Source organism: Dermacentor albipictus, chromosome 1 (genome assembly GCF_038994185.2).
Source record: "Dermacentor albipictus isolate Rhodes 1998 colony chromosome 1, USDA_Dalb.pri_finalv2, whole genome shotgun sequence".
Taxonomy (NCBI): Eukaryota; Metazoa; Arthropoda; class Arachnida; order Ixodida; family Ixodidae; genus Dermacentor; species Dermacentor albipictus.
Genome location: NC_091821.1, coordinates 490,339,575 through 490,365,275, shown reverse-complemented (window position 1 = coordinate 490,365,275; position 25,701 = coordinate 490,339,575). Strand labels below are relative to the sequence as shown.

Sequence of the window (25,701 nt, the reverse complement as noted above, 5' to 3'; positions counted from 1 at the left end):
TAATGAATGTCAAAGGGAGGAAAACATATGTGAAAAGAGCCCTGAAACAACATAATAAAAAAATGTTGCTGATCTGTTAACCCTTTCGCTGTCGGACGTTTCTGGCCGTGACGCACCCCCAGTGTCGGCTTGGTTTCAGGGAACGAGCATAACAGGGAATGAACGTAGCAATTTATTTTTGATTACGATTGGTATACAAATAACATAGTCAATGCAATATGCACATTTCAGTGTTCTGCAGCTGTTGTTAGTAAACATCATCATCATCATCAGCCTGACTATAAAATCCGTTCAACATCCGAATCTGACGATGAGGAACCCTCTTCCTGGCATGCGACTCTGTCCGAGTCCGAATCCGAGCTCGGCTCGTATTCTGAATCGGAATTGAGCCACCGCTCCAATGAGCAGACGAAGGTCCTGCGCGCTGAGCCATCCGAAAGTAACCGCGCGCAGGGAGGATGCGCTTTCAGTCGCCCGCACAACGTAGAGCAATGGGACGTTGCGTGATCAAGAAGACAGAGGGAGATGGAAAAAGGCTAAACAAAGTTCGAAGGGCTTTACGTTTACTGCTGCAAGCCGGAAGCGAGGGTGCGACGAGAGAGCGAAAGCAGCAACGAGTCACTCTTTTCGGAGAGGCAACGGCACGTGCGCCTGAACGTGACGCGCCGTAGCAGGCACACCAACAGAAGAAAAAACAAAAACTTTCAAACCAGCGGAGATGGCAGAACAACCCTTGAACCCATAACCACACGCGCGCCACGCATGATACAGCGAACACGGAGCCACCGCGCCACTCAGCAAAGAGAAAGTGGGGAGTGGCAGTCGCGCCGTACTCTTCAGTACATGGAGTAACACAGGTCGGGGCGAATATACGAACTTGTAGAAAGAGTCAACAGATAGCGTGGCCAATCCAGGAGCGCCAGCTTTGCGCTCTGGCGCGAAATTTTGAACGCACGATAGAGAACGTACCGGTACGTCAGTGACACCGTGGGGGGGAAGCGCCATGACGTACCGGTACGTCCGTGACAGCGAAAGGGTTAAGGAGGCTCCTTTGAACATACGAGACAAAATATTATTGCACTGCATGCAGCAGGTAATTTACAATCCCGTGTCAAAAGCCGTGAACAGTTGCTTGCTTTCGCACCTGCTGTGTCATCATGCAGTGTCATCGTAAGCAGCTGGACACCCACCAACACTACTGGCTGATTTCTTGATCGTGAGAACATTCTCAGTAATATATGATTGCTAGTTTTGAGCTAATTAAGTGAAGAATATCTGTCTGCCCTCTCAAAAAGACAGAACGATCATTTCATATTTGCACTGCGCGTGGTCTCTGATATGGCAGCAGTGTTGTGCTGTGTAACGTATTCTGCCGTGGCTGCTGCGACACCCTGCTCTAGCTGGAGCTTTGCCCTCTCGGCTCCTCAGCTGTGCTGCTTCCAGTGCGCTAGCAGAAGTGAAAAGAGAGAGAAAGCCTGGTATCGGTGCTATAACTCTGCTTACAGTTACAAAAATTTTGCGGCATGAGATTCGTGGGATTACGCACTTTAGTAGTGAGGCCATTCTATGATTACTTGGAAAAGTGTTTCAGGACGCCTTCTAGACGGCAGATGACAAGTTGATGTGATCAAGGTAGATTCGTAGGCATAAGATGGAGTCTGCCGGTGCAAGACGTGTCATTCTCACGTGCTGCATGCAGATCTACCCATACCTGGTGGTGAACGACGCGTGCCTGAGCGACGCACGGCGTGAGGAGCGGGTGCTACAGCTGCTGCGCATGCTGAACACCCTGCTGGACAAACAGAAGGAGACGGCCCGCCGCTTCCTGCACCTGGCCGTGCCCCGTGTGGTGGCCGTTAGCCCCCAGATGCGCCTCGTTGAGGACAACCCAGCGTCGGTCTCGCTGCTGCACATCTACAAGCAGGTGGAGTGGGCCTTCACTCCTCGGTGCAGGGGATTTGGCAACTAGTGCAGGGAAGTTGACCAATGTCTCACCTGGTTGACTACCCTACACATCGAGCAGGGGAAAGGGAGAAAAACATGAGAAGAAGAGTTATTTATCTGCAGGCACCCGCAGGTTGTGTAGTCCTGGTTGTCTTCAAAAAGCGTATTAGCGTTTTGGTGGCCTTGTGCATGCTAGAGGTCTGAAGCCAAGGTCCCGGGATGTTTGCTTCCGAGAACGGTGTGTCGTTTAAGTGACTAGCACGCGTACACAGGCCATGTCGTTGAGAATCGTAGGTTGAACAATGGCACAAAATGTGTTCTGTAGTCTCGTCCTGCCTGCAAGAGTTCTATACAGTGCTGTTGGCCATTTCAATGAAAAATGAATAAGCATTTGTGAATGCAACACCCAACCACAGGCAGCACACTATGATTGTTTCACAACAGAAGGGCCAGAGTGGCAGGCGAAGGAACTTGTCAGAGTCCAGTGCAACTAACAACCACAACAGGATAAACCTGACTGATGCGTCATATTGCAGTTGTTGGTTACCTATTAGTTGTTTGAAAACCTTGTGCATACATACGTGCTTAATAAGTAATTCCCATTTAAATATACTCGTGATGACTCCCTCACCCTGCCGCCATTAAACTTAATGCATTGGCCGACTGTTTAAGCTGTAGTCACGTACCGCACACCAAACGGTTAGTGTGTAGTATTTACTTCATTTTTTTGCATGTACATGCATGGAAATCACAAAATGTAGTGCGCGTAGACCACAGATAGCAGTGGTGGAACAGCTGCGCCAATTGAGCCAAAATGTGTCGAGAGTCGGCCTTTGCGCCATCCTGCGCGAAAACAGCATTTTGGTGGAAAGTTGCGCCAAGCCTGAGTCAAAGCAGGCATATGAGCAAAACTCTCCTTCCATCAGTGCGTTCCAGCTAGCAAAACTGAAATCAAAACCAACGGTACTCTGTCATCATCGTCGTCGTAGAAGGTAGCAGAGGCCTTTCAGAGTCATTCGGTTTGTCATTCCCGTATTTTTCTCTGACGGACGTACAATGTAGTGCCGCTGTACCGTCTTGCTGGCGCTTTATTTCGGTGTTCATCAAACCCACTTGGTACCGGGAAGTTTGCGAAGGAGGATGTCACATTCTAGGATTAAGGGTTAGCTTTTTTTGTGTTTATGGGTGATAGAAGGTTTTTGTAAAAGAGCTTCTGTGATCAGAATCTCACGTGGTGCATAGTTTAGAATGGTATTAGCAAGCGCATCTCGACTTGCGCATGTCCGAGTTATTGAATAGACTGAGGTTTATAATAGTGCCACCAGTTTTACTTCTTTCATGGATGTGGGCCAGGTTGTTAATTTTGGCATTATGTATAAGGGTTCAGCGTGAACACATGGGTGCTGTTGAGAAAGAAAACAAAAAGAGAATCACGCAAGGATTTGTCACTGGCCTAAGTGCGTTCTATAGTCACATTATATATGTATTCTTGAACTTATTTCCTGTGACCAAATATCGGTGACCGATTTTTGCAACATCATGTCACACTTTCAACTTAGCTTGCATTGCCGACGCAAACACAAAACCCTCTTTGCATCGCGCGCATGTGCCGTGGCACTGACGTCATGTCTGTGTTTGGGAGCTCCCTAATGTGCATGGCATGACATGATTGTACTGCGTAATGCGTATTCTTAATCGGTCTTGCGGCGAGCCTAAGCCCACAAGCCATGACTGTCGCACTATGTTGCATCCTCGGTTAATAAACTCACATTTGTTGATGGTCTGTCTGTGGTGCCTTCAATGTGCTGTGTCAGACAGTCGACGAAACCGGCCGCAGCACCCTTTGTGCATTGCATCCTTTTGTGACTGCGCTCACAAGGTAACCTTCGCGCAAACCCATCTCCACAACAGTTCAACTGTATTAGTTAAAATTTGCATGGTATATGGTAAGCATACATGCGTTTGACCTTGCGCCAAAAGTTTTTGCTGGTGTGCCAAATCGGCTTCTTGCCTGCACCAGGACTTACGCCGAAAGGTGAAATGGCTGTTCCACCACTGAGATAGTGGAATTGAGCTGCACAGACCTTTCACGGACTGCAGTTGGCCACCGATGGCGACATTAAGACATAGTGTCATGACATGTTTTTTGGTCCCATAGCTTCTGAAGCTTCTAAGTCATCCACGACTAGATGTGGATTTGCATTTGCAGGGCAAGTGTTTGAATGTCTCCCGGGGAGTCTCTAATTACCATATTTACTCGAATCTAATGCGGACTTTTTTCCGGTAAAGCAGGTCCAAAAATTGTGTCCACGTTAGAATTGGGTACGACCCAAATCTGTGTTACAATACCGCCATCGGCATTTCAAAACAGCCGCCTTGTACGCACTTCGAGCCTAGCTGCCGTAGCTTCCTCCATGTACTGTAGTACGTGTGCTTAGGCAGTGCCTCCATTGGCTTAGGTTAGTCCACCATCCGTCTTCCCGTTTTCTGCGTTTGCTCTATCAGCATGGAAGTGCCGACTGCAAAGACACGCCGAGTTAATCACAATGTCGCAATTCAAGGGAAAGTGATCACGTGTGCGGAGACAGACGGAAATCGAGCTGAATCACGGGCGTGCGGAGTTCCCAAAGCTTGTGTGCGAGACTGGTGCAAACAGGAGAGGCGCCCTACTCTGGCAGCTGCTGCGTACGGTGGAGTCGTGCAGCCCCTTTCTTGAAAGCAATCTGCGATGGATGGAGACAACGGTTTACACATCTAGGCGCACCACACTGTCTTCGCGTCGCTTAGTTCGCGTTGAAGCGAGAAGCCACACAAAGTTAAATTGGCTCATTTCTTCTACCACACTTCACTCCAGCGTTTTGATAAAGTTTCTGCAGTCATTGAGTAAGACGCGTCATGTTTGCTTCTGCATGCATCATGACACCATGCTTGTTACTTTAGTTAGCAAGCAAATGTTTAAACTTATATATGGCTAATAAAGCTACTATCCTTACGTCTACTGATTTGTTATCGCAATCGATGCTTCCCCTGTCGGGCGAAACTGCAGCATATTTTTATTTATTGCAACTGTTGTGCATTGGGAGTGAATCTGTTTTTTCCAAATGAGAAAAAGTTATATTTCTGTGTGAAACAATGAGTTTGCACGGTACTGTAAAGGACTTTTCTTTTAGGTCATGGCATACTGGCGCGGGTTACAATTGAGGCCATTTTTTTCCCCCCTTTTTTTGGTCACGGAAAACGGGTGTGCATTACAATGGGAGGCATGTTACATTCGAGTAAATATGGTACGTCCTGCATTTACCTAAATTTCTCTATTATTAAGGCAATAATATTGCAATACAGTGAAACCTCGTTAAACCGTAGTCGGCCGGAGCTCGGAAAAAGTACGTACTAAACGGTAGTACTGTTTAAGCGAAATAGCATGAGATCGCCCACTTACCTGTCGATAACGGAACTCAGAGAGAGTGCGATGAAAGGGGAAAAAACATGCAGTATTTATTCACTTCGCGGGATGTAAGTGTTATTTTTGTTTGATGTCGCGGCGGCCTAGCACGACGACAGCGGCCTCAAACTTACTGAAGCTGCGTGCCAGCTTCTCAGCCAGCCCCCCTCTTCTCGGCAAACACTCGCACGGCACGACAGATTCCTCGTTGGCGTTACGTATTCTCCGTGCACGCGCGCAGTAGTGCTGCATAAGTCCCGTGGCGCCTTTTTCATTGCCGGGTGCCGGAGTCCGGAAAACTTTCCGTTTGGAATAGTTACGTTATGGCGCCCCTGTTCTTGCGACGATCGCATTCACGAGGCTGACGTAACGCGCAGCTTCTGCCACTGTCAGGCCTGAATAGCCCGTGCTGTCGCTTTCCGTGTCGTCCTCATCACTGTCGCTAGTTGACACTTCGGCAACAACAGCGGCAACGATGGTGAAAAGTCGAACCTCGTAGCCGACATCTCTTCGCGGTCGCAGCAGCGCTGCCGAGCAACTTCGCATTCCAAATGCCACACACTGTTGTCAACAGCAGATCCATGTCGCAGGCCAACGTCGACTTCTTCGTGTCACGTTCGGCAGCACGGACGATGTCTAATTTTTCTTCTATGCTGAGCACCCGGCGTCTTTTTTATCCTAGCTTTGACATGACGCGAGTCCTCGCTTGCACGACGCCACAACGCTCTCTGGCATGGCGTCCATGCGGCGTCGAAATGATGTTGATGTTGATGCAGCTTCACGTGCAAACGCACAGGGCGCTTGGAGGCCGTTGTACCGATCTCTGAGGCTTGTTGTTCTGCCGGGCCGCCCGATGGAGACGACGCACCGCCGTGTTTGCGCGACGAAAAGTGGAAACGCTACGTTTTAACCGATGTGTACGCAATAAGCTGGTACGGTTTATGTGGATACAAAATACATTATGTTCAATGGCCGCTGAGTCGGGGAATTGACTTTACTACTTTTAAACCGAAACTACTGTTTAAACGGGTACGGTTTAACGAGGTTTTACTGTAATATTGCCGCCTTACAGATTCTGAAGCACTAATTCTCTGTCTTCTGTTTTCCTTAAGCTTGTGCCAACTTGACGAGGCACTTATTCTGCGGCTCAATGGCATTGTCCCGCTTGTGCAGAGGTGCAGTCAGCGTGGTGTGGAGCATGACGCCCCCGTAGGCCGCTACTACGAACGGCTGGCAGCAGTGCAGGCACGGGGATCGCAGGCCAGCCACCAGGTGTTGCGGGACATCCTGCGGGACGTCCAGGGCTCCATGGTGCCCCGGACTCTGCTCCGAGACTGGGCTCTGGCCACCTTCCAGGCACCCACGCACTATTGGACCTTCCGCAAGCAGGTACAAGACAATTTCAGCGCTGTGTACAATAAGCTCTCGCACACATTATACAATGGTGGTTTCAGGGTTCGTGTGGTCCTCGAGATACTTACAGTTTACGTTGCGCTGAAGGCTTTGCGTTACTTGTGTAACTAGTGTGACGACACAGCAGTGCCCACTTTGATTCAGATAAATGCTTGTTACTTACTCTTCATAGTGACAGCTAGAAATAAATGATAAAATCAGCTTTTACTTAGTTTCCCCGCACTTTAATGGGGGGGTTCGGAAATAACTTTTTGTTTCTTGGCAGAAAGGGCTGAAATTTGGCACACATACTGCACATTGCAATAAAGAGACAAATTTAAAATTTCGTGAACATATCTTTATTAGTTTTTGTTTTATAAATATTTATAAGAATTTATGAGTTTCTTGCATGTGGAAAGCCTGGCACAGTAACAAAACGTGGTAGGGAGCTGGGAATAAACGGTATGTTTGCCCAAATGTCTAATCTATATCAAGGCTTTGTAGGTTTTTTTTTTTTCTTTTTCGTGCCCTAATCATTTTTTGCTAAACATGAGATGCATGCGACTGTGCTTCACTGCATAGTGCCGTGTAGCTATATTGAAATAATAAAATAAATGAAAGATAAAGAAACATTTCAAGACTGTCCAGTTGTACAGCACAGTTTATGGATCGCAGTAAGGCAAACAGAATCAAAATCGGTCAGGGCATTGTTATGCTATGCTTTGCATGAGCGAGGTGACCAACAGCAACAACAAAAAATTTGTGGAACTGGGCTGCAAAGTATTGCAAACAATGCAGATTTATTAGAACGCACCAGGTCTGCAATATTTGGCATCAGTGCTGTCGGGCATCTTCTTGCAGCTTTGCCTCTTCGTTTGGTGGGCTTTGGAAATTTGTTCTTGGCCTTGCTAGTCAATCAAATTGAACTTCCGTTCACTTGTGGACACCACAAAAAAAAAAAAAAAAGCCACAAACGCTGCATGCTTTTGCTTTCGCCGTCACCGCTGACACGAAACGCAACTTGAAGTGCATCTGAATGGTGTGACGTTCTGGTGATGATTTGTTTGGTGAATCTTCGGTTATCACACTGTAGCTTGTTGACGGTTCGGGCTCGCTTGCTTGCTACGTGTCCTTGTCGCACAATGTATCGGAAACTGAGTACAGCACCTGTGTCGGCGATGATGACCTTCGACTCATGTTGCCTTCATCAATGCGATTTCGACCACCGATTTGTGTGGCCACATGTCAAGGTGTGGGAGCCTCTGTTGGCACGTCTTCCATTTACTGTGTTATCGGTGTCGATGGCATGGAGCGATTGTCGGCTTCGCTGCAGGAGTCAAAGGGTGCGAGACAGCGTGGCATGTTATCCACACGTTCAGTCGGGTGCTCCGCTTCTCCCACTAATCGGCGTCTCTTTCTCGCTGTAGGAGGCTTGCACTTCCGTTTTTCGAAGGCGTGCTTCGTCCAAAATTTCTTCTCAAACAAGCGACAATCCATCACTAACCTGGGTGCTCTTAGAAATCCAAATTCTGCGTGTCAAATGAAGAGGCCGGCAAGGTTTGCGAAGCAGAGAAAACAGCTGCAGCTGCCAGCTTGCTCGCTGCCACAGCAACAACTAATGGGGAGACGCCTTTCAGCACAGCAGTCAATCGGAGACCCGCTTTCATTGGAGGGCCTGTATGGCCACCTCCAGCAGACCCGCGCTTCATGTTTGTGCATTTGTTACAAGATGGCGACGACCGAAGAATTCAGAAGCAGAACAGCGAAGCTCTGAGCTTTCGAATGATACCAAGATGGAGGGTGCTCGGTGGCAAGAAAGGCTTGATATGGCCCCGTGAACTGTGATGATGTTGTGTTATTTGAAGCCGTTTTCTTGCTCTGCTCACTGACAAATTAATTTTTTCGGGCACTGTTAGTGCATGTTTAACCCAACCATTCTGATACAACGTAGATTAGCCGTTGCAGATACAGAAACACGTAGTTTCCAAATTCATTAAAGCTCCTTACTGGGTGAGTTGGTGCATACTTGATTTGACAAATGTAACAGCATTAATACATACAACCACAAAGGAACAGCGCTTAGGTCTCATCCTTGTTCCTTTGTGGTTGCATGTATTAGCGCTGTTACATTTGTCAAATCACGTAGTTTCCAAAACTCGATTTCGTTTTTCACAATTTTTACAATCTCACCCCCGCGTCCCCCCTTAAGGAATAGATCAGTTGTCTGTTTTGATGCAGCAAGGCCTGTCTACATATGTCACCACTGCCACAAAAATAATTTGATAACTTTGTGCTAAGGGCTGCCACAGGATCCACCGGTGGCCTGGCACAGGTGATGCCAGATGCTCTACAAAGACCTCCTTCCTGAGAATGCGCACGTAGTGGTGCCAGAGCTGTTTTGAATGCCTATATGCAAATGGCCAAACGATGTACTAAAGCTACTGTCTGTTGAATGCAATGGCGCTACGTACCGCAACTGCCTTGCAAATGGTAGTTACGAGGGGCGTGCAAATACCAAGTGGTAGATTTTGAATGTGACGTAGTCAAATTACGATTACATCAAACACTACTACGTCAAACACTACTACTACCATTTCTTGCCGTGCACGAAAAGGGCTCTAAACAAGTTTGTCTGGCCCACTGGCAACGAGAAAACACGAGTTACCATCATGTTGCCGCGCACGGCAGACAGACGCAAGCTCCCACCCTATGTCGTCTTCAAGCGCAAGATAGTGCCTAAAGATGAGGAGCTGCCAAAAAATGTGGCTGTGAGATGCCACGAGAAAGGCTGGATGAACGAGAATCTTGTGCTCAACAGGATAAAGTCCATCTGATGTTGGCGGCCCGGCACACTGTTGTCGTTCCTGTCCATCCTCGTGCTGGACACATTTCGTTGCCATTTGGCCGACTCAGTGAAGAGGCTGTTGCACGAATCTGGCACTGAACTCGTCGTTATCCCAGGTGGAATTGGATGTGCTCAGGTGAGCCTGCAGGGACGCCGACTGCGCGGCTGAAGTGGGCTTCGCCAGCCACGCTATGCAAGTGGATTGTGGATGCATGGTCCAGCATACCAGAGGACCTTGTGTGTCACGCATTCAAGAAGTGCGGCATCTCGAACGCGCTCAATTGCACAGATGATGAGTACCTCTGGGAAGATATGTCTGACAAGGAACTATCCGAAGAGAGCGTAGCTGAGGAAGACGGCAATTGAAGTGTGGAGTGCAATTTAAATAGATGTTTTCCTCGAGTTTTCCTAACTCGTATTATACGCGGATAACTTTTTTTTTTTTCTATTTCGCGTCCAAAAAATTTTACCTCGTACTACACTTAAATCTCGTTATGATGAAGTCGAAAGCCCTAAATTTTGTTCGTTATAAGCGTTAATTCATTATAGACACTGACTAATAATTTTAGACTAATTTATTGCACACGAGCGTGCACTTGCTACAGGTAAGCCATCGCTGAGGTATCAGCTCCCGTCGCAGCCGAGTGGCTGCGTCCGCGGCAAGTGCTAATCGTCCTTACCGATATCGCCATAGGAAGAAACTGGAATCAAACACAGAAGATTTAGATTGCACACACAAACACACAGATTTTATTGCCTTCCATGTCCATGGCGCGAACCTTTCATGTTGATGGCGCAAAATAATCGGTTATGCTTCGCTGCTGTGTCTTCCTTAATTGAAGGACAGCCTTCTCGGCAGCAGCAGCTATCGCAAGCCCATCTGAGCCGCCGAAGTAGCGGCTCAGTTGGTCCACCACGTCCAGCGCCTGGGACAATGTCGGTAAGTCGTAAGCATAGGGCGGAGTGTCGTTGTCCCCTGCGGCACCTTCATCATCGCTTCCTCCGTGCTCCCGGGCAGCAAGCACAAAATCGTCGTCTGTCAGCTCCTCCGTTGCCATGACACCACACACGACACCGGCATTGTGGAGCACCCTCCATGACGCTAAAGCTTCGTCTGATACAGCGGCACCACTGGGTAAGGCTACTCGGTCCATTGAGTCGTCGGTGTCAGGGTTGCTTTCATTGGCAGCAAGGATGCACGTCGAAAGCAGTTGGCGATGGTGCTGGCTGTCACATCCATCCATCCCGCATTAAGCATCTCTATTGCCATATACAAATCGACCTCCATGTCGCAGTTTAACTGCATGTTTAACACAAGTCGTTCTATCACCCTCTTCCGGTATCCAGCCTTAAATGACTTTATCACGCCTTGATCAAAGGGCTGTATCACTGCCGTGGAGTTCGGGGTCAAGAACCGAAGTTCGATGTTCGTCAGCGCAGCAGTGGTGTGGTGGGCAGCACAGTTGTCCAAGAAAAGGCATACAGTATCTTGCTATTCTGCCTCTTCAACTTCTTGTCCTAGTCACGCAGCCATCCCGCAAAAACTTCCCTTGTCATCCAGGCTTTCTCGTTTGATAAATACAGCGGTTGAAGTCGCCTCTTTCCTTTAAGGCATCGTGGCGACGCACTTTTTCTTATCACCAAAGGTGGCATCTTCTCTGATCCATCCATATTCGTACGAAGGAGCACAGTGATGCGGACCTTACTATGTTTGCCGCCGTGACAGAGCTCACCTTTTAATGATAGGGTCTTCTATGGTAACATTTGGTAGAAGAGAGCTGTTTTGTCAGCGTTGAACACATCCTTCTCTTCATACTTTGCAAGGAGAGGGCCAAGGTTATCTTTCACCCAGGCCGTTGCAGTTTCATTGTCGACGGCCTAGGACTCGCCATTGACTGCTGCAGTCAGCCATTGCTTGCAACGAAGCTGTCGCAGCCCATGAGGCAAGCAAAGTCTCTCGCTTTTCTCTGGAGCAGTACCCCACTCACGGGCAAATTAGCTGCCCTTGCATTCAAAAACCACTTGAACAGTGCCTCCTCCACGGCTTCAAAGGCAGGAGATCGCACCTTCTTCTGGCTGCCTTTCATGCCACGTGTGACAGCGCCACCGATGACTTCTTTGCTGCGGAGGATTGTAGAAAGGGCACTCGGCGTGATGCCACTCCTTGGCTCCTTGAGTTTTCTTCGTGCTTGATGCAACAGCCCTAATTATGGCTGCCTTCTGATCCGAGGCGATAACTTTTTGTTTTAGCTTCAAGCTGCTGCTGCTGCTGCTGCTGCTGCTGCTGCTACTGCTGCTACTGCCGCCGCCGCCATTCATTTCTCTGTCATGAAACTGGCGACACAGTGGAAAAGCAGTGACGGGCAGCATACCGAACAATGCAAACAAAGGCGCGCGGCTTGGCTGTTTGGCCAGCTTGGCTTGGCTTGGACCTTTGCCAGATGATTAGGGGCCGCCGCGAGAGATTTGAACTGCCGCATCGGAGGGCTGCAACGTGTCGCGCAATTTAAGAAATCTATATGTTGTGCACAAAGTGGCTTGTTAGCTGCGATTTTGGAACGGAGATTTTTCGTTATATCCATTGATCAATGAAACTTTTTTTGTTAAAACGAAATTTTAAACACATGGGTTTCTATAGGGACTTTCAAGGGGGGTTACAATTCTTTCGTTGTATCCATTATTTTTATAAGCCACTTCGCTATAACGAGATTTAAGTGTATATGCGGGTTCGTATTATACGCCGGTTTTTACCGTAGCTTCTGGCACTTCAAATGCACTTTGTACGATCCACATTTTTCAACTTCGCTCTCTGGAACCAAAAGTGTTAGAGTATCGAAGAGCCTTTGACTTGCGGAATGGCTGAATTGAATGTCCATTGTTTGCCTTTAATCAGCTGCTTATTTTTATTTTTTATTTATTTATTTCTCCATGCAGTTCACCCTGCAGCTGGCACTGGCAGGCTTTGCGGAGTTCGTGATGCACCTGACACGTCTGAACCCGGACATGATGTACCTGCACCAAGACTCAGGGTTCATGAACTTCTCATACTTCAAGTTTGATGTCGACGACATCTCCGGTGAGCGCACCTTCTTTGTTGTTTTGGTCACCAAACTGGGCAGTAGCCAGGATATGCTGTACTTGCAGTACACGACACGAAATTGTGCACAAGGCGTATCCCAAGGAATACACAATATACTGGTGTTTATTTTGCACCGTTAAAAAAAAATTGAAAGGAAAACATGTCCAGAAGATTTCACTATCTAACACTTGATGATAACACTAGTGTGCGGTGACATGATCAAGCACGGGCTCGAGGGGCACGTAAGCGTGCATCTCCTCCGAGGGGAGGGAGGGGGAGGGCGGCATTCTACTCCAACTGCAACTGTGCATGTGGCAGCTTCGCGTCGTCGTGCGGCTGTATCTTGAGAGCGATCCGTGCTGGGGGGCAGAGTCTAGGTACGGCGGCGGCTCGTAGCTTTGTGCATGCTGTCTCTTCTCGACGCTCAGTTTGCATTGACGCGATAGATAGCAGGGAGGTCACTTCACTCACTGCTGCTGCCATGTTTACTCAGGCCAGCGTTCTGACAGCGACTGCCCGCAGTCATCGAGTGTGATGTGTCCATGTTTCCAGTGCGCGCTGACACCATTTGTAACAAGCGTCTGATGCCTCCTCGGGTATAATCTTCATTGACCCGCCAGGCTCGGTGGCCTGCCAGACTCGTTGGGCAACATTGGTCAGCACACCAATAAACACCGATGAGCACAGCTGCTTGGCAGTCAGTCCTCGTCCATCACCACCACGCTGCGGAGTGTCTGTCTAATGGAGGATGCCTCGAGCGCTCCCTCGTTCACGAACCTGGGCCAATCGTGACACTGGTGACGAGTACCCACGGATCGTCCCACGCCACCGCGAGCGGCAAAACACCGCCCTCCGTTGCTGCCACCATGCCGCTGTACAGAAGGCTCGAACCGTTCGAGGGAGATGGGTCCACCTGGCCAGTTGAAGAGGATTAAGTCCACGTGTTCTTCCAGGCAAATGACACACGCGAGGCCAAACAATGGTACATTTTCCTGGCCAGCTGCGGGACCCGCATCTTCAGTCTCCTGCTCTACCTTCTCAAGCCAGCCACGCCACATGTTAAAACACTGGGTAAGCCGCTCGCCATACTGAAGCGCTTCCACTAATGGAGCATTTTCGCTCCAACGACCGGAGTCGCCCGGAAGGAGAGATTTTTGGGCAGTTCGTCACTGCTCTACGAGGGTTAGCGAGTGCCTACGCTTTCGGGGACCAGCTGGACTCGCTGTTCCAGGACCGTTTCGTCTGCGCCATCAACAACCCCGCCACGCAGACGCGACTCCTGGAGCTTCCCAACCTGTCGCTGGATGACACCGTGGAGGCAGCGCTGGCAATATAAGCTGCCATCAAGGACGCCGGCGAGATCGCCCGTGCGACTTACTCACCGTCGGCGGAAGTGGCGGTCAACAAGTTGCCGACAAAGGGCAGTACCTGCGGTCATTGTGATGGTGCCCACTCTCCCTCACAGTGCCAGTTCTCTCAAACACAATGCTTCACATGCGGGATAACTGGGCACCTGGCACAAGTATGCCGAAAGGGGAGGACGAATAGCAAACAGCAGCCTGGTTCAAGTCCAGGTTCCACACAAGCCCGCGGCCAGGATAGCCATTGCAAAGGTACGCGGCGGGGGCGTGCGGCAGCTGGCTCCAGTTTTTTCCGAAGGCAGGCTCCTTGCCGTGGCCAAGGACGCCCCGATTTTCGACATGTGGCACACGGGCCTTGTACCGTCGTCTGTGCTGCCGTACATGCTGACCATCGAAGTCTGTGAGCTGGAGCTGAGTGTGTCAGTCAGCCATGGAGCTGAGTGTGTCAGTCATGGCCAGGAAACTGTTCAAGCGTGCCTTCCCCGGCGTGTCTGTCGAGGCTTCGGGCGTGATGCTGCGCACTTACTCCAGGCAGCTCTCCCATGTCCAGGACCAGGCCCAGGTCAGCGTTCACTTTGGCGACAAGGAGGCAACCCTTCCCCTTTGCTTAAGGAGGGACGCGGCCTTTGAAAACCGAAAAATCGCAAAAAGGTCGAATTCTTGAAAACCACATATTCAGGCAGTATGTCTTATAAACTACCATTTCTGTAAATATCAACATCTAATTCATCGCGAAACTATTTCAAATAAAGTTTATAACGAGCCGCGGCAGCCCTCGAGCGGCGAGCGAGCACTCAAAATACCCCTACTTGGCGCGAACGCCGTTTCTCCACCGCTCTCCTGAGTGCCGCCATTTTGGTGTTGTTTTGTTCGTGCATTCTTGTGCTTTTCTTTCCCAGCCACCCGCGGCAGAGCGGGAGAGGCGTAAATCGCTCATGAGTGGAGGGCTCGCGAGAGCTTTCAAGTTTCTAGTGACTGAGATGCGAAGCTGAGACTGGGCGAAGCACGCGCTCCTCAAGGACGTGGGGGAGCCCGCGACTTCCATATTGGCTGCTGCGTGCGATGACGTAGGGGTCTCCTGCATAATGCGTCTGGCCGTCGTCTGCTTCGGCTCCTCCATTGCCGGCGCCCTTTGTGTGTTCCGCTTGCCATTGTCTATCTTTTTAGCCTTTTGCATATTCTCCAAGTTTCTACCATCCTTACGAGACGATTTTCAACCGTCTTTATGAGACCGTTGTTGAGTTTAGCCTGCCGATTGTTGTGCAGCCGGCCACGATGCGCCCAAAGAAACTCAAGACACTACACATGTTCGGCGCAAGGAAGCGTTCTCTGAAGCTCGCCCGCATGGCGAAGCTCGCCGCTCCCCTGCGTGCCGACGATGATCGCACTGATGGTTCCTGTAGGGGCAGCTTCTACTTCATTTATGCAAGAGCGTGGTTGTGTCGATGCTTCTAGCAACGTGACTCCTGCTCCACCGGGGCAAGAATTTGTCGTGGCGAGTGCGCCTGGTGTCTCGTGCTCATCAACAAAGGCTTCCACATCCTCTCTTTCATCTGCCTCGGGCAGTGGGATCACATCGTCCACTGTGCACTTGAAAATGCATTTCCTGACATGTGAGGAGAAAGAGGCGGTGGATAAAAAATGCGCTGCTGTGCAACGTCCATCATCATCAGCATCATCATCAGCCTGTTTTATGTCCACTGCAGGACGAAGGCCTCTCCCTGCGATCTCCAATTACCCCTGTCCTGCCGCCAACCGATTCCAGCTAGCGCCCGCAAATTTCCTAATTTCATCGCACCATCTATAGTTTTCTGCCGTCTTCTACTGCGCTTCCCTTCTCTTGGTACCCATTCTGTAACCGTAATGGCCCAACGGTTATCTAACCGACGCATTACATGACCTGCCCAGATACATTTTTTCCTCTTGATGTCAATTAGAATATCGTCCATACCCGTTCGCTCTCTGATCCAAACCGCTCTCTTTCTCTCTCTTAACGTTATGCCTAGCAATCTTCGTTCGATCGCTCTTTGCGCGGTTCTTTACTTCATCTCAAGTCTCTGCCCCAAATGTCAGCACTGGCAAAATGCACTGAGTGCACACCTTACTTTTCAATAATAATGGTAAGCTTCCAGTCAGGAGCTGGCAATGTCTGCCGTATGCGATCCAACCTATCTTTATTCTTCTGTGAATTTCCTTCTCATGATCAGGGTTCCCTGTGATTAATTGACCTAGGTAAACGAACTCCTTCACAGTCTCTAGTGGCCGACTGGCGATCCTGATGTCTTGTTCCTTTGACCGACTATTTATCATTATCTTCACCTTCTGCATATTAATATTCAACCCCACTCTTAAACTCTCTCAGTTAAGGTCTCCAATCATTTGTTGTAACTCGTCTGCATTGTTGTTGAATAGAACAATGTCATCGGCAAACCGAAGGTTGCTGAGATATTTGCCGTCGATCTTTACTCCTAAGCCTTCCCAGTTTAATAGCTTGAATTCTTCTAAGCACGCAGTGAACAGCTTTGGAGAAATTGTGTCTCCCTGTATGACCCCTTTCTCTATAGATATGTCCCTGCTTTTCTTGTGTAGAATTAAGGTAGCTGTAGAACCTCTGTAGCTATTCTTACGAGAAGGACGAGTCAGTAGGACGAGAAACTATTTACAGGTTATATTTACAACAGCGGTTGCAGCGCTGACCGGTTATATTCACAGCGCGAGCCCAGTTCGTACTTCCTCCTCTTTTCTGGAGTGATGGCGCCCACGCGCCTCGTTCAAACAAACAAATACCACACGCATGTAGCAATATTTTTCAAGCTTTTTTTACGTGAGCGTTCTGTACTCCTTGATTACGTAGTGCCTGTATGACTACTCGTATCTCCACTGAATCAAATGCCTTTCGTAATCTATATAAGCCACGTAGAGAGGTTTATTGTACTCTGCGGATTTCGCGATAACCTGAGTGATGATATGGATGTGATCCATTGTAAGGTATCTCTTCCTGAAGCCAGCCTGTTCCCTTGGTTGACAAAATCCAGTGTCGCCCTTATTCTATTGGAGATTATTTTGGTAAATATTTTATATAATACTGGGAGAAAGCTAATGGTCCTATAATTTTTCTATTCGTTAACGTCTCTTTTTTTGTGGATTAGTATAATATCTGCAATTCTTCCAGTTTTCTGGGACCCTTGCAGTCGATAGACACTTTGTATAAAGAGCCGCCAGTTTTCCAAGCATTATGTCTCCTCCATCTTTGATTAAATTGACTGTAATTCCGACCTTCTCCTCCCGCTCTTCATCGCTTCATTTCTTACAGGGCCCTTCTGACCTCATCGCTAGTTATAGGAGAGTTTCTGTATCCTGTTCATTACTGTTTCTGAGTGAGGTATCGTGACTCATCTGAGTACTGTATACAGGTCAGCTTATAATTTTTCCGCTGCTTTTACTATATCTTCGGGAATGCTAATGATATTATCTTTTAGTGTATATATCATGGTTTGTCCCAAGCCAGGTTTCTTTTTTACTGATTTCAGGATGCATTCATTTTTTACGGCTTCTTCAGTCTTCCTCGTGTTATAGTTTCGAATATCAGTTATTTTCGCCTTGTTGATCAGTTTTGACAGCTCCGCAAATTGCGTAACGCTGTGCGGCCGCCAGTCCCACGCAACCGCGTAGAGCGCAGGACTCTGCGATTCTAGATGTACTGCGCTCACCGCGAAAGGTTAGAAAAACACCCACATAAGCACAGCAGAGAAGTGGCTATGTGAGGCGGTTCGACCGATAACTGTAGAAGCGTCATTCAAAGCAAGTAATTGTTCTCCACTTGCGGCAGCGTTTTCTCTACTTCCTTTTTGAATAAAAAGATGTTGATCCATAAATACTCTCATAAACAGCGGTTAATTTTTTTATTATTCGCTTTTCCTTGCAGTTTGGTTGTTGCCTTGGCTCTCTCCCTTAGTAGATCGCTTAATTTCTCAACTCCTTGCGATTTTTGTTTCCAGTTGCCAATTTTGCACGAAAAGTGCTATACAATTAGGGAAAAACAGATGAGGTAACGGGCGACAGTCATCTTGCTTATGGGTTTAAGGGTTATTGCAGGGTTTCATGACGCACTTTCACATTATTTTATTTCCCACCTTATCTAACCCATATCACGTGTAGATGGTTGCGGGCATCTGCCAGCCTCGTGGCGAGCCGTAACTCAAAGAAATAATGAAGCAAAGGGAAAAGTTCAACGCCATTGGCGTTTTCTCCGGCCGCAACTCGTTCCACGAGAGTACAGACCAGCTCAGTAACAGCCGCATCCCTTTCCTGGTCCCAGGATCAGCCTAAACAAAAAAGGTTGAACTAACAAAAGCAACAGCTATGCGCGTGACGGTTGAATAGATGGTGACAACTGAACGCATCTCGTGTTAATTGCACGGGTGCGGAATCTGTGAGAAAACTGTCCTTCACATTACAAGAGATGCCGATAACTACCGCCATCTAAAAGGAGTGAAAAAGGCAGCCTAATGCTGACCGATTAATAGCTGCCAAGTCTCAACATTGATCTGGCGGTGCTTTAGGAATGTGTGAGGAGTGGTGGCGGGGGGGGGGGGGGGGGGCGCCCTTCCCCCCCGGGTTTGTGCCTGCTTCCAGGCTATGTTGCAGAAGCACTGCTACCTGTTTATGAGCGCCTCTCACAGGCTTCTTTTCTGCAGCGCTGCCTGGGAGCAAAGATGCAGAATGCATCAGAATCATTTCACTCCGTGCTGTGGAACCTGATGCCCAAAGGGCAGCGTGCATCGCTGATTGCTGCGGAGACAGCACTGCATGAGGCAGTTTTAAAACATAACGCTGGCTGCCACAGGGCCACCCAAGAGCTATGTTCATCAGTCGGGCTAACACCTGGCCATTCAACGGGCAGCCGAGAAAGATTCTCTGTGCTTGAAAAAGGCCAAGAAGCGATCGCAAGAGAAGGTGGAAAGGCGGAAGAAGAAGAGAGTGCCTAAGGACATCTCCAGTTACGCTGTAGGGTCATTTTAGACCAATATATGTGCTCAAAACTTTCAAAGCTCATTTTCTCGAAATGACTTTTGTGGCTGGTGAGGCTGCTTGTTCCAGCCATATTTGTAGCTGCTCATCAAATTTCCAGAAGTGTTTTTTATTGTGTATCTGAATAAATTTATGAGGGCAATACAAGTGCATTTATTTTATATATTGCGTCTGTGATTTGTGATATTTAATCAAAATTTGATTGATAAAATCTTAATCATTAACGCTAAATTCGGTTGTCTGCTAAAATTTTTCAGCAAGGAAATTTAAAAAAAGGGCTCTGTCTTGCCCATCTGGGAATCATCATAGTGAATTTCACAGTTGCAGCACCTTTCGAAAATTCTCCTGGCTTGGAATGAGAAAACCATGTGCACCATTCTGACATATTGCTGTAACTTGGGAACCAGTGAACACAACTGCATGAAATTTTGTAGTTCTACTAATGATTTTGCCATGAATATATCCTGAAAATTTCATTAAGATATCTCAATAAACAAAAAAGTTCGTATCCGAGGGTAGCCTCCCCCCTTAACTCGTTCAAATATCGCAATCTCATTTTTAATGGCAAAACATTCAGCTAGTAATACTTTCAGGCATAACCGCATGCATGATATTTTTGAGCAACTGCAACAAACAGTAGGTTTTGCTGTCGCGAAGGGTGATCCGTCGCTCTTGCTTGTCATGGCGCCGGTTTTTGGCCAGTCAGAGAATATCGTTTGTTTACCAGAAGTCAGTGTGGTGACATCTGCTGGGGACAACAATTGCGCAACAACTGGGCAGCAACCAGTTTGCCCTCGCCTGCCTGCTTTGATCTGAATTTGCTCTTGCAAACTTGCTGTCTGCCATGACAGCAAAAAATAGATAGCAAAATCAGCCATCGCTTCGTCTCATCTCAAGCCGAGGACAAAGTATCGGTGCTCTCTTGACATTATTATTTAGATAAGATGTCTGTTTTGACGCCGTTAGACCCGAGATGCCATAGAGAGCTGCGAAAGTTTTGCTCACCAGATGGCACCATGGCATTTTCCCAGGCCATGGGACTGATTTCCACTGGGTATCATAGCATATTAAAGCTAGACCTATATAAAACCTCAACCTCTTGGTGTGGTAGAGGTTTCTTTACGGGGACACGATAGCATTTATTCGCATAATGATGTAACCCCCTCCCCATGCTTTTTCGCGATGTCACATTCGTGTGGTTGCTCTACGTTGGACGTGATGGCCCGCAAGGGTGTGCCTGTCACATTGCTTGAACATCGCATGCACGTGGTTGCCACTTTATACTACCGCATTTTTTATTTGGCTCGTTGACTTGGAAAACAGAGTATTTCCCACTGTCTGTCCATTCTAGCCAACCTGTTCCTTATTATACAGCAAACACCCCTAAACTTAAAGGCATTTGACCCTGTGCCAGCCATCGCTCATCACAACTGCCATCAAACAGTAGGCTCAGATTGGAAGTGGTGCTGCAAAAAAGTGCACCCTCGCTGTGGGCAAGCCCATGTTTCTTGCCACTGAGAGGCTGGCTTTCCCGCAAAGTTGATGTGTCCAATGGCTAGGCATGCTTTAGAGGTGAAGTTTTGCCAGCAGCACGAAATTGTCACAGAATTCAGCAAAAAATTAGATATATTCTCAGATTAAATCAAAGCGAATGCTAGGGAACATGTTTTCTCCTGCACAGCCAGCAATATATTCGATTTGTTTCGAATGTTCGAATCCAACCTACTTTCATACATATTTAAACTGGATATGAGTATTAAAATTGTAGCATTTGATAATATTCGTGGCAGACCAAAGCGTTTGTTCCTCGAGGCTGGTAATTTTCGCCATGCCAGCATTATTAAAGCGAGTGGTCATATTATGAGATCTGTTCATGTTTTCCTGTGACACTATGCTTGTGAGTTTATTAGTGGGTGGATGTTTACTGCAATTTACGTGGTTATTAAAACCAGGACCCTTATTTCGTGTACCTGCCATCGGTGTCAATGCTCCTCCTTTCGTTGTAACTGTGACTTTTTGTTCAAAGGCCTTTCATGTGATTTTCATGTAGATGTGCCGCATGCTTTGCAGGTGACCTGGATGCCAACAGGCCAGTGCCTTTCCGCCTGACGCCCAACCTGTCCGAGTTCATGACCAGCATTGGCGTAGCAGGCTCCATGACGGCTGGCATGATTGCCACGGCACGCTGCGTGGCCCAGCCCAACTTCAAGCTGCAAGCTCTGCTGCGTGCCATCCTGCGGGATGAGCTGATCGCCTGGCACAAAAAGGTGCGTACAGTCCTGGTGGCACTGTCCTTAGAACATGCAGTAGTTTCACTCAAATTTGTTATTGTAGAGCCGCAGTTGCTGACTATCTTTTGGGTGCAGAGGTGTGTGTGAAAATGTCCAAATAATTGGGCAGTTTGTAAGTTTTGATGGGAAACGTAATTTCATTGCTTTTTTATAGCACCAGCAGTATGAAAGACTTGTTTTCTCAGTTTTGTTGCTTCAGCAAGGCAATATATTCTGCAGAAAAGCTTTGTTAATTTGGATTATTTTAATGTGCCGCCTGATTCCTTTGAACACATGCATTATCTTATGGCATGAAACTTTTTAATATGCTGCACAAGAAAATAAAACTGGGTGAGTTTGATTATTTTCATAGTGTAGCAGCACAGACAAAAAAAAGGAAACATGAAGCAAGTGCTGATTTTGATGTGCATTTAGCCATGCTCGAGTTAAGCCAGAGATATTTAGGTCGCCAATGCTCGCCAATGGCTTTGAAGCTCTGAAAGTTCCGTAATGCGGGTTTCCAAAAGTCAGCTTCACTTCGATACAGCAGTGTTATGCATCGAAGCATACATGAAGTACTGCGGTAGACATACCAAGAGTAGGAAGGGGCAGTTGTCGCATTACACAGTTAGTCTCTTCGATTATCAGTGCTCGACAGTCCCGGACTGCTTGGGACTGCTGTGCTGCATTTAATTTTGCTCTGACAGGCTCAGAGCATTAGTCCATTAGTCTGAGAAGGCTGTCAGAAGTGTGGTTGTTTTTCCATAGACCCGAAGTTCTGGACTTCGCGCAGGTTGTCGGAGCTTTCAGCAAATTTTTGCTCGGCAAGCACAAGCAGCTAAACGATGACAGCTGTCTGAAAAACATGCGAGCGGTGTCTGCTACCATATTAAGAAAGATGCCGTGTGTGTCTGCATAGTTTGTGCGTTCTGGACAGCAAATATTGTACACTCAGCTATCATCTCTCTTGCATTGGTGCTTTGTGTGCCAATATGTGAGCGTTTCATGTGCCATGTAATTCTGCAGCTTTGGTCTTCGTGTTTATCTAAGAGGCAAGCACAGCGATCAGGCGCACATGCTTGGTTTTCTTGATGCGTTTCGCAAAATCCGTCATGTTCGTTATTATATGTGTATTACAGGTAAACCTCGCTAAAACGTAGTTGGCCGGAGCTCAGAAAAAGTACATACTTAGTAGTACAGTAAAACCTCATTAAACTGTACCCGTTCAAACAGTAGTTTAGTTTTAAAAGTAGTTTTAAACGTCTGTGGCCTGCGGCCATCGAACATAATGTGTTTTGCATCCGCATAAACTACCAGCCAGTGCTCATCATTCTCGACAGGCTTGCACTGAGTCAAAAAGAAAGTACTGTTTGCCACAACTGCTGCAGACGAAACCGCTGTCGCTATCGACGTGATCGTAGGTCACGACTAGGCAGTTATGTAGGCATACAGCTGATACAGTGTTATGCGCAGTGGTAAATGCAAAAATAAAGGCTTTAAAGGCACAAATAGGAACAAAGCGTTCCCGTGTTGCTGTCATTTCCGTATGATTTCCACTGGTGACTATGGTGATGTGGACTCCGCCACTTTGTTTCGGTTAAACACTGGCCGAGGTTTTGCTCTTTTGCATCACACATTTGTGGTGCTCACTGGGCTCTGAGAGTTGTCCGTGTCAACCGTATGCAGCCAAATACGTCCGAATTAATGAGAGTTCGATTGCATAAGTATACATACACCTGTCTGAACCAGAGGACGAGTTGGGATTAGCGAGGTTTTACTCTACCTTGATTGTCGTGTTCGATTGTTGTGTTCATATAGGAGGTTGTGGCCAAGTACTGCACCAGGGTGGCCAATCCTGCTCTGGTGAGGGAGTGCGTTACCGGTTCTGGTCACCGGGATCAGGCCACACTCCAGGCCTGTTTGTGCAATTTTATCAACACGCGGATTCTTTTTTTTTTTTAAAGTTCGGATGACTAGTGCAAGACATATTGCTTCCACGAGCAACGGCATTGTTGGCACTGCGCTATCTCATCACAATGAAGATACGCTGCCGCCCGTTGATGTGTCCAATGTTAATCACACGAAATAGCACCAAAGTGACAGTGATTATCTGAGAACATAGACCTTGTTTGTCAACATTGTTCTTCAGGCACGCACTTGCCTTTGGTCGAGACAGTCTGTGGCCACGATTTTCTAGCAATGCCTTTTATACTAATCCCTCTCACGCTTTTCGCACTTCGTAAGTGGACAGAGCATCGCTCCACTCATGATATCAACAGGATCAGCCTGCCATAACTGGTGGATTGTGAGAGCTGAACGGAACTCGCACGACAAATTGAGCAAATAGCAAATGCAGCCTATTCGACTTAGCAGCTTGACTGGCCTTGTGCTGCTGTTTGGGTGCAGTCCGCAACTATTAGATCATCTAGGCCTCGCTAGTTTCGGTTGGCAGGAGGCGCCAGTGACATGGCCAGTAAACATCCCGGCAATTGCTTAAATGATATTGCGCGACATAAAAAACAACACGGACGTGAAAGAAGACGGCACACCAAGCGCTTGGTGTGTCGTCTTCTTTCACGTCCGTGTTGTTTTTTATGTCGCGCAATATCATTTAAGCAATGGATTACCAACTTGCCCGGAATGCTGCTCTCATCCCGGCAATGTGTCAAAGCAGAAATATAGCTATTTCTGCAAAACTCACGCGTTCATGCAGTCGTGGTCCGAAGTATCTCATGGCACACTGTAAGGCACCTAAAATTTCAGTCGCCCTTATACTTAAAGTCTGTGGGGCCAATGGCAGCACGACGGAGCTGCCTAAATAATCAAGCATGTCTGAATTATCAGCGTCCAATTAATTCGTTGGCAACTGTAATAGACTAATATTTTATGCTTTAGAATAATAGCGCATATACTTAAAGGGACTAAATGGCTTGTCCGATTTGTGAAACTTCCTAACGGTCCTGCAATGTTCACAGTCATGAGCTTATGTTTGGTTTGTACCTTGCCTGTTCCGTTGGTTGTATGCTGTTGTGGTGAACAGGGCTATGAGCCAGTGACCTCTGTTTAATCACTCTGGTGCTCGCTTGCAGAAGCAAGATGACAGCGCGACGCCTGGCTCAACGCCACAGGACATGGATGGCGAGCAGATCATCGGCATGGTGTCCAAGGCTGTCAGTGCGGTCATGACTAGACTTCAGAGTGAGTGGCTGCCAATCTTTACTGTAGTACAGTTGACTTCCGTTAAAGGGACACTAAAGGCAAATACTAGGGCGACATGGACTGTTTAAATAGCTTTCCAGAAACCCCACAACGCTTGTTTCGTGCCAAGAAAAGACTTAGTTTATGAGAGAATTGCATCTGAAGGGTCCTAATACCTTTTTCGAAATTCAAATATCCGCCAGCCAACCGGGGGAGTGGGGACGTTCCGTGTGCCATCACCGGCCTTTGCTGCCGCCAGTGAGTAAAACTGCGCTCAGCGGACAGCGGCACTAAGCCAAGACAGAGCGGCAGATGCGCCGCTGCAGCTGCTTTCTGGTGAAGTGGCGTAGACCGTTCACGCATCCCGCGACCTGACATGGAAGTTGGATTCTCTGCTACTTACACTTTTTGCAAGTTTTGCGAGCCAGTGAAGGCGTGAGCGGCACGGAGTCGAGTGAAAACGAAACCTTTCGACCGACCGCATCGTTGTCAACAGTAACTTCAATGAGTTCTTTTTTCTAAACATGAAATGGAACTGGACAAGTAGCATTTTATGTGATCGTATAATAGAATACGGGGAGGTTTTTTGCAGCGAGTACAGTCGCCGACTGTTCATTCGGACCTCACGGGGACTGCGGAAATGTCCGAATAAACAGGTGTCCAAAAAAGCAAATTAAGAAGACAAAAAAAAATGAAACCCTTTATTTCCACGCACTTATTCGGGCTCGGCAGTAGGCTTAAAGAAATGGTGAATGCGCCGATGCACGCTGTTCCGTTTACGCGCAATCAGATAAGCCTGAATCTCGGAGAGAGTCATACGGTCACTATAGGCGGCTGAAAGCACAATCACTGCTTGTACACGCTCCGCATGCGACGGCAGCGTAGCACATGGTGCGTCATCTTCCGACTCAAGAGTCATCGTCTGGCGGTGCAGCAGAAACGTGACGAATGATCTCGCCGTCATCGAGTTCTGCGCATGTCAGTACAGCAGTGTACCTGAGAAACTGTCAAATGAGACGGTGTCCGGAATCGCAATACAACCACTGCGCAGGTCTCGGCAGGACATTTTTCGCGTCACTAAGGAGCACATAGGAAGGCGACAAATGTTGGGCCTCCCGGCACCCGCCTGCCGGCATTCC

The 25,701-nt window shown here is 47.8% G+C and overlaps 1 protein-coding gene across 6 annotated transcripts in view; it reads left to right on the top strand.

Moving 5' to 3' along the window:
- The window catches only part of Nipped-A (Transcription-associated protein Nipped-A), a 413,461-nt gene that overhangs the window by 381,680 nt on the left and 6,080 nt on the right, over positions 1-25,701 (top strand). For all 6 annotated transcript variants that reach the window (XM_065445525.1, XM_065445501.1, XM_065445517.1 and 3 more), the window contains 5 exons: positions 1,700-1,924; positions 6,560-6,775; positions 12,558-12,699; positions 21,165-21,361; positions 24,454-24,562. In XM_065445525.1, coding sequence (XP_065301597.1) covers positions 1,700-1,924; positions 6,560-6,775; positions 12,558-12,699; positions 21,165-21,361; positions 24,454-24,562 — 889 coding nt within the window. The remainder of the gene's footprint in view (positions 1-1,699; positions 1,925-6,559; positions 6,776-12,557; positions 12,700-21,164; positions 21,362-24,453; positions 24,563-25,701) is intronic.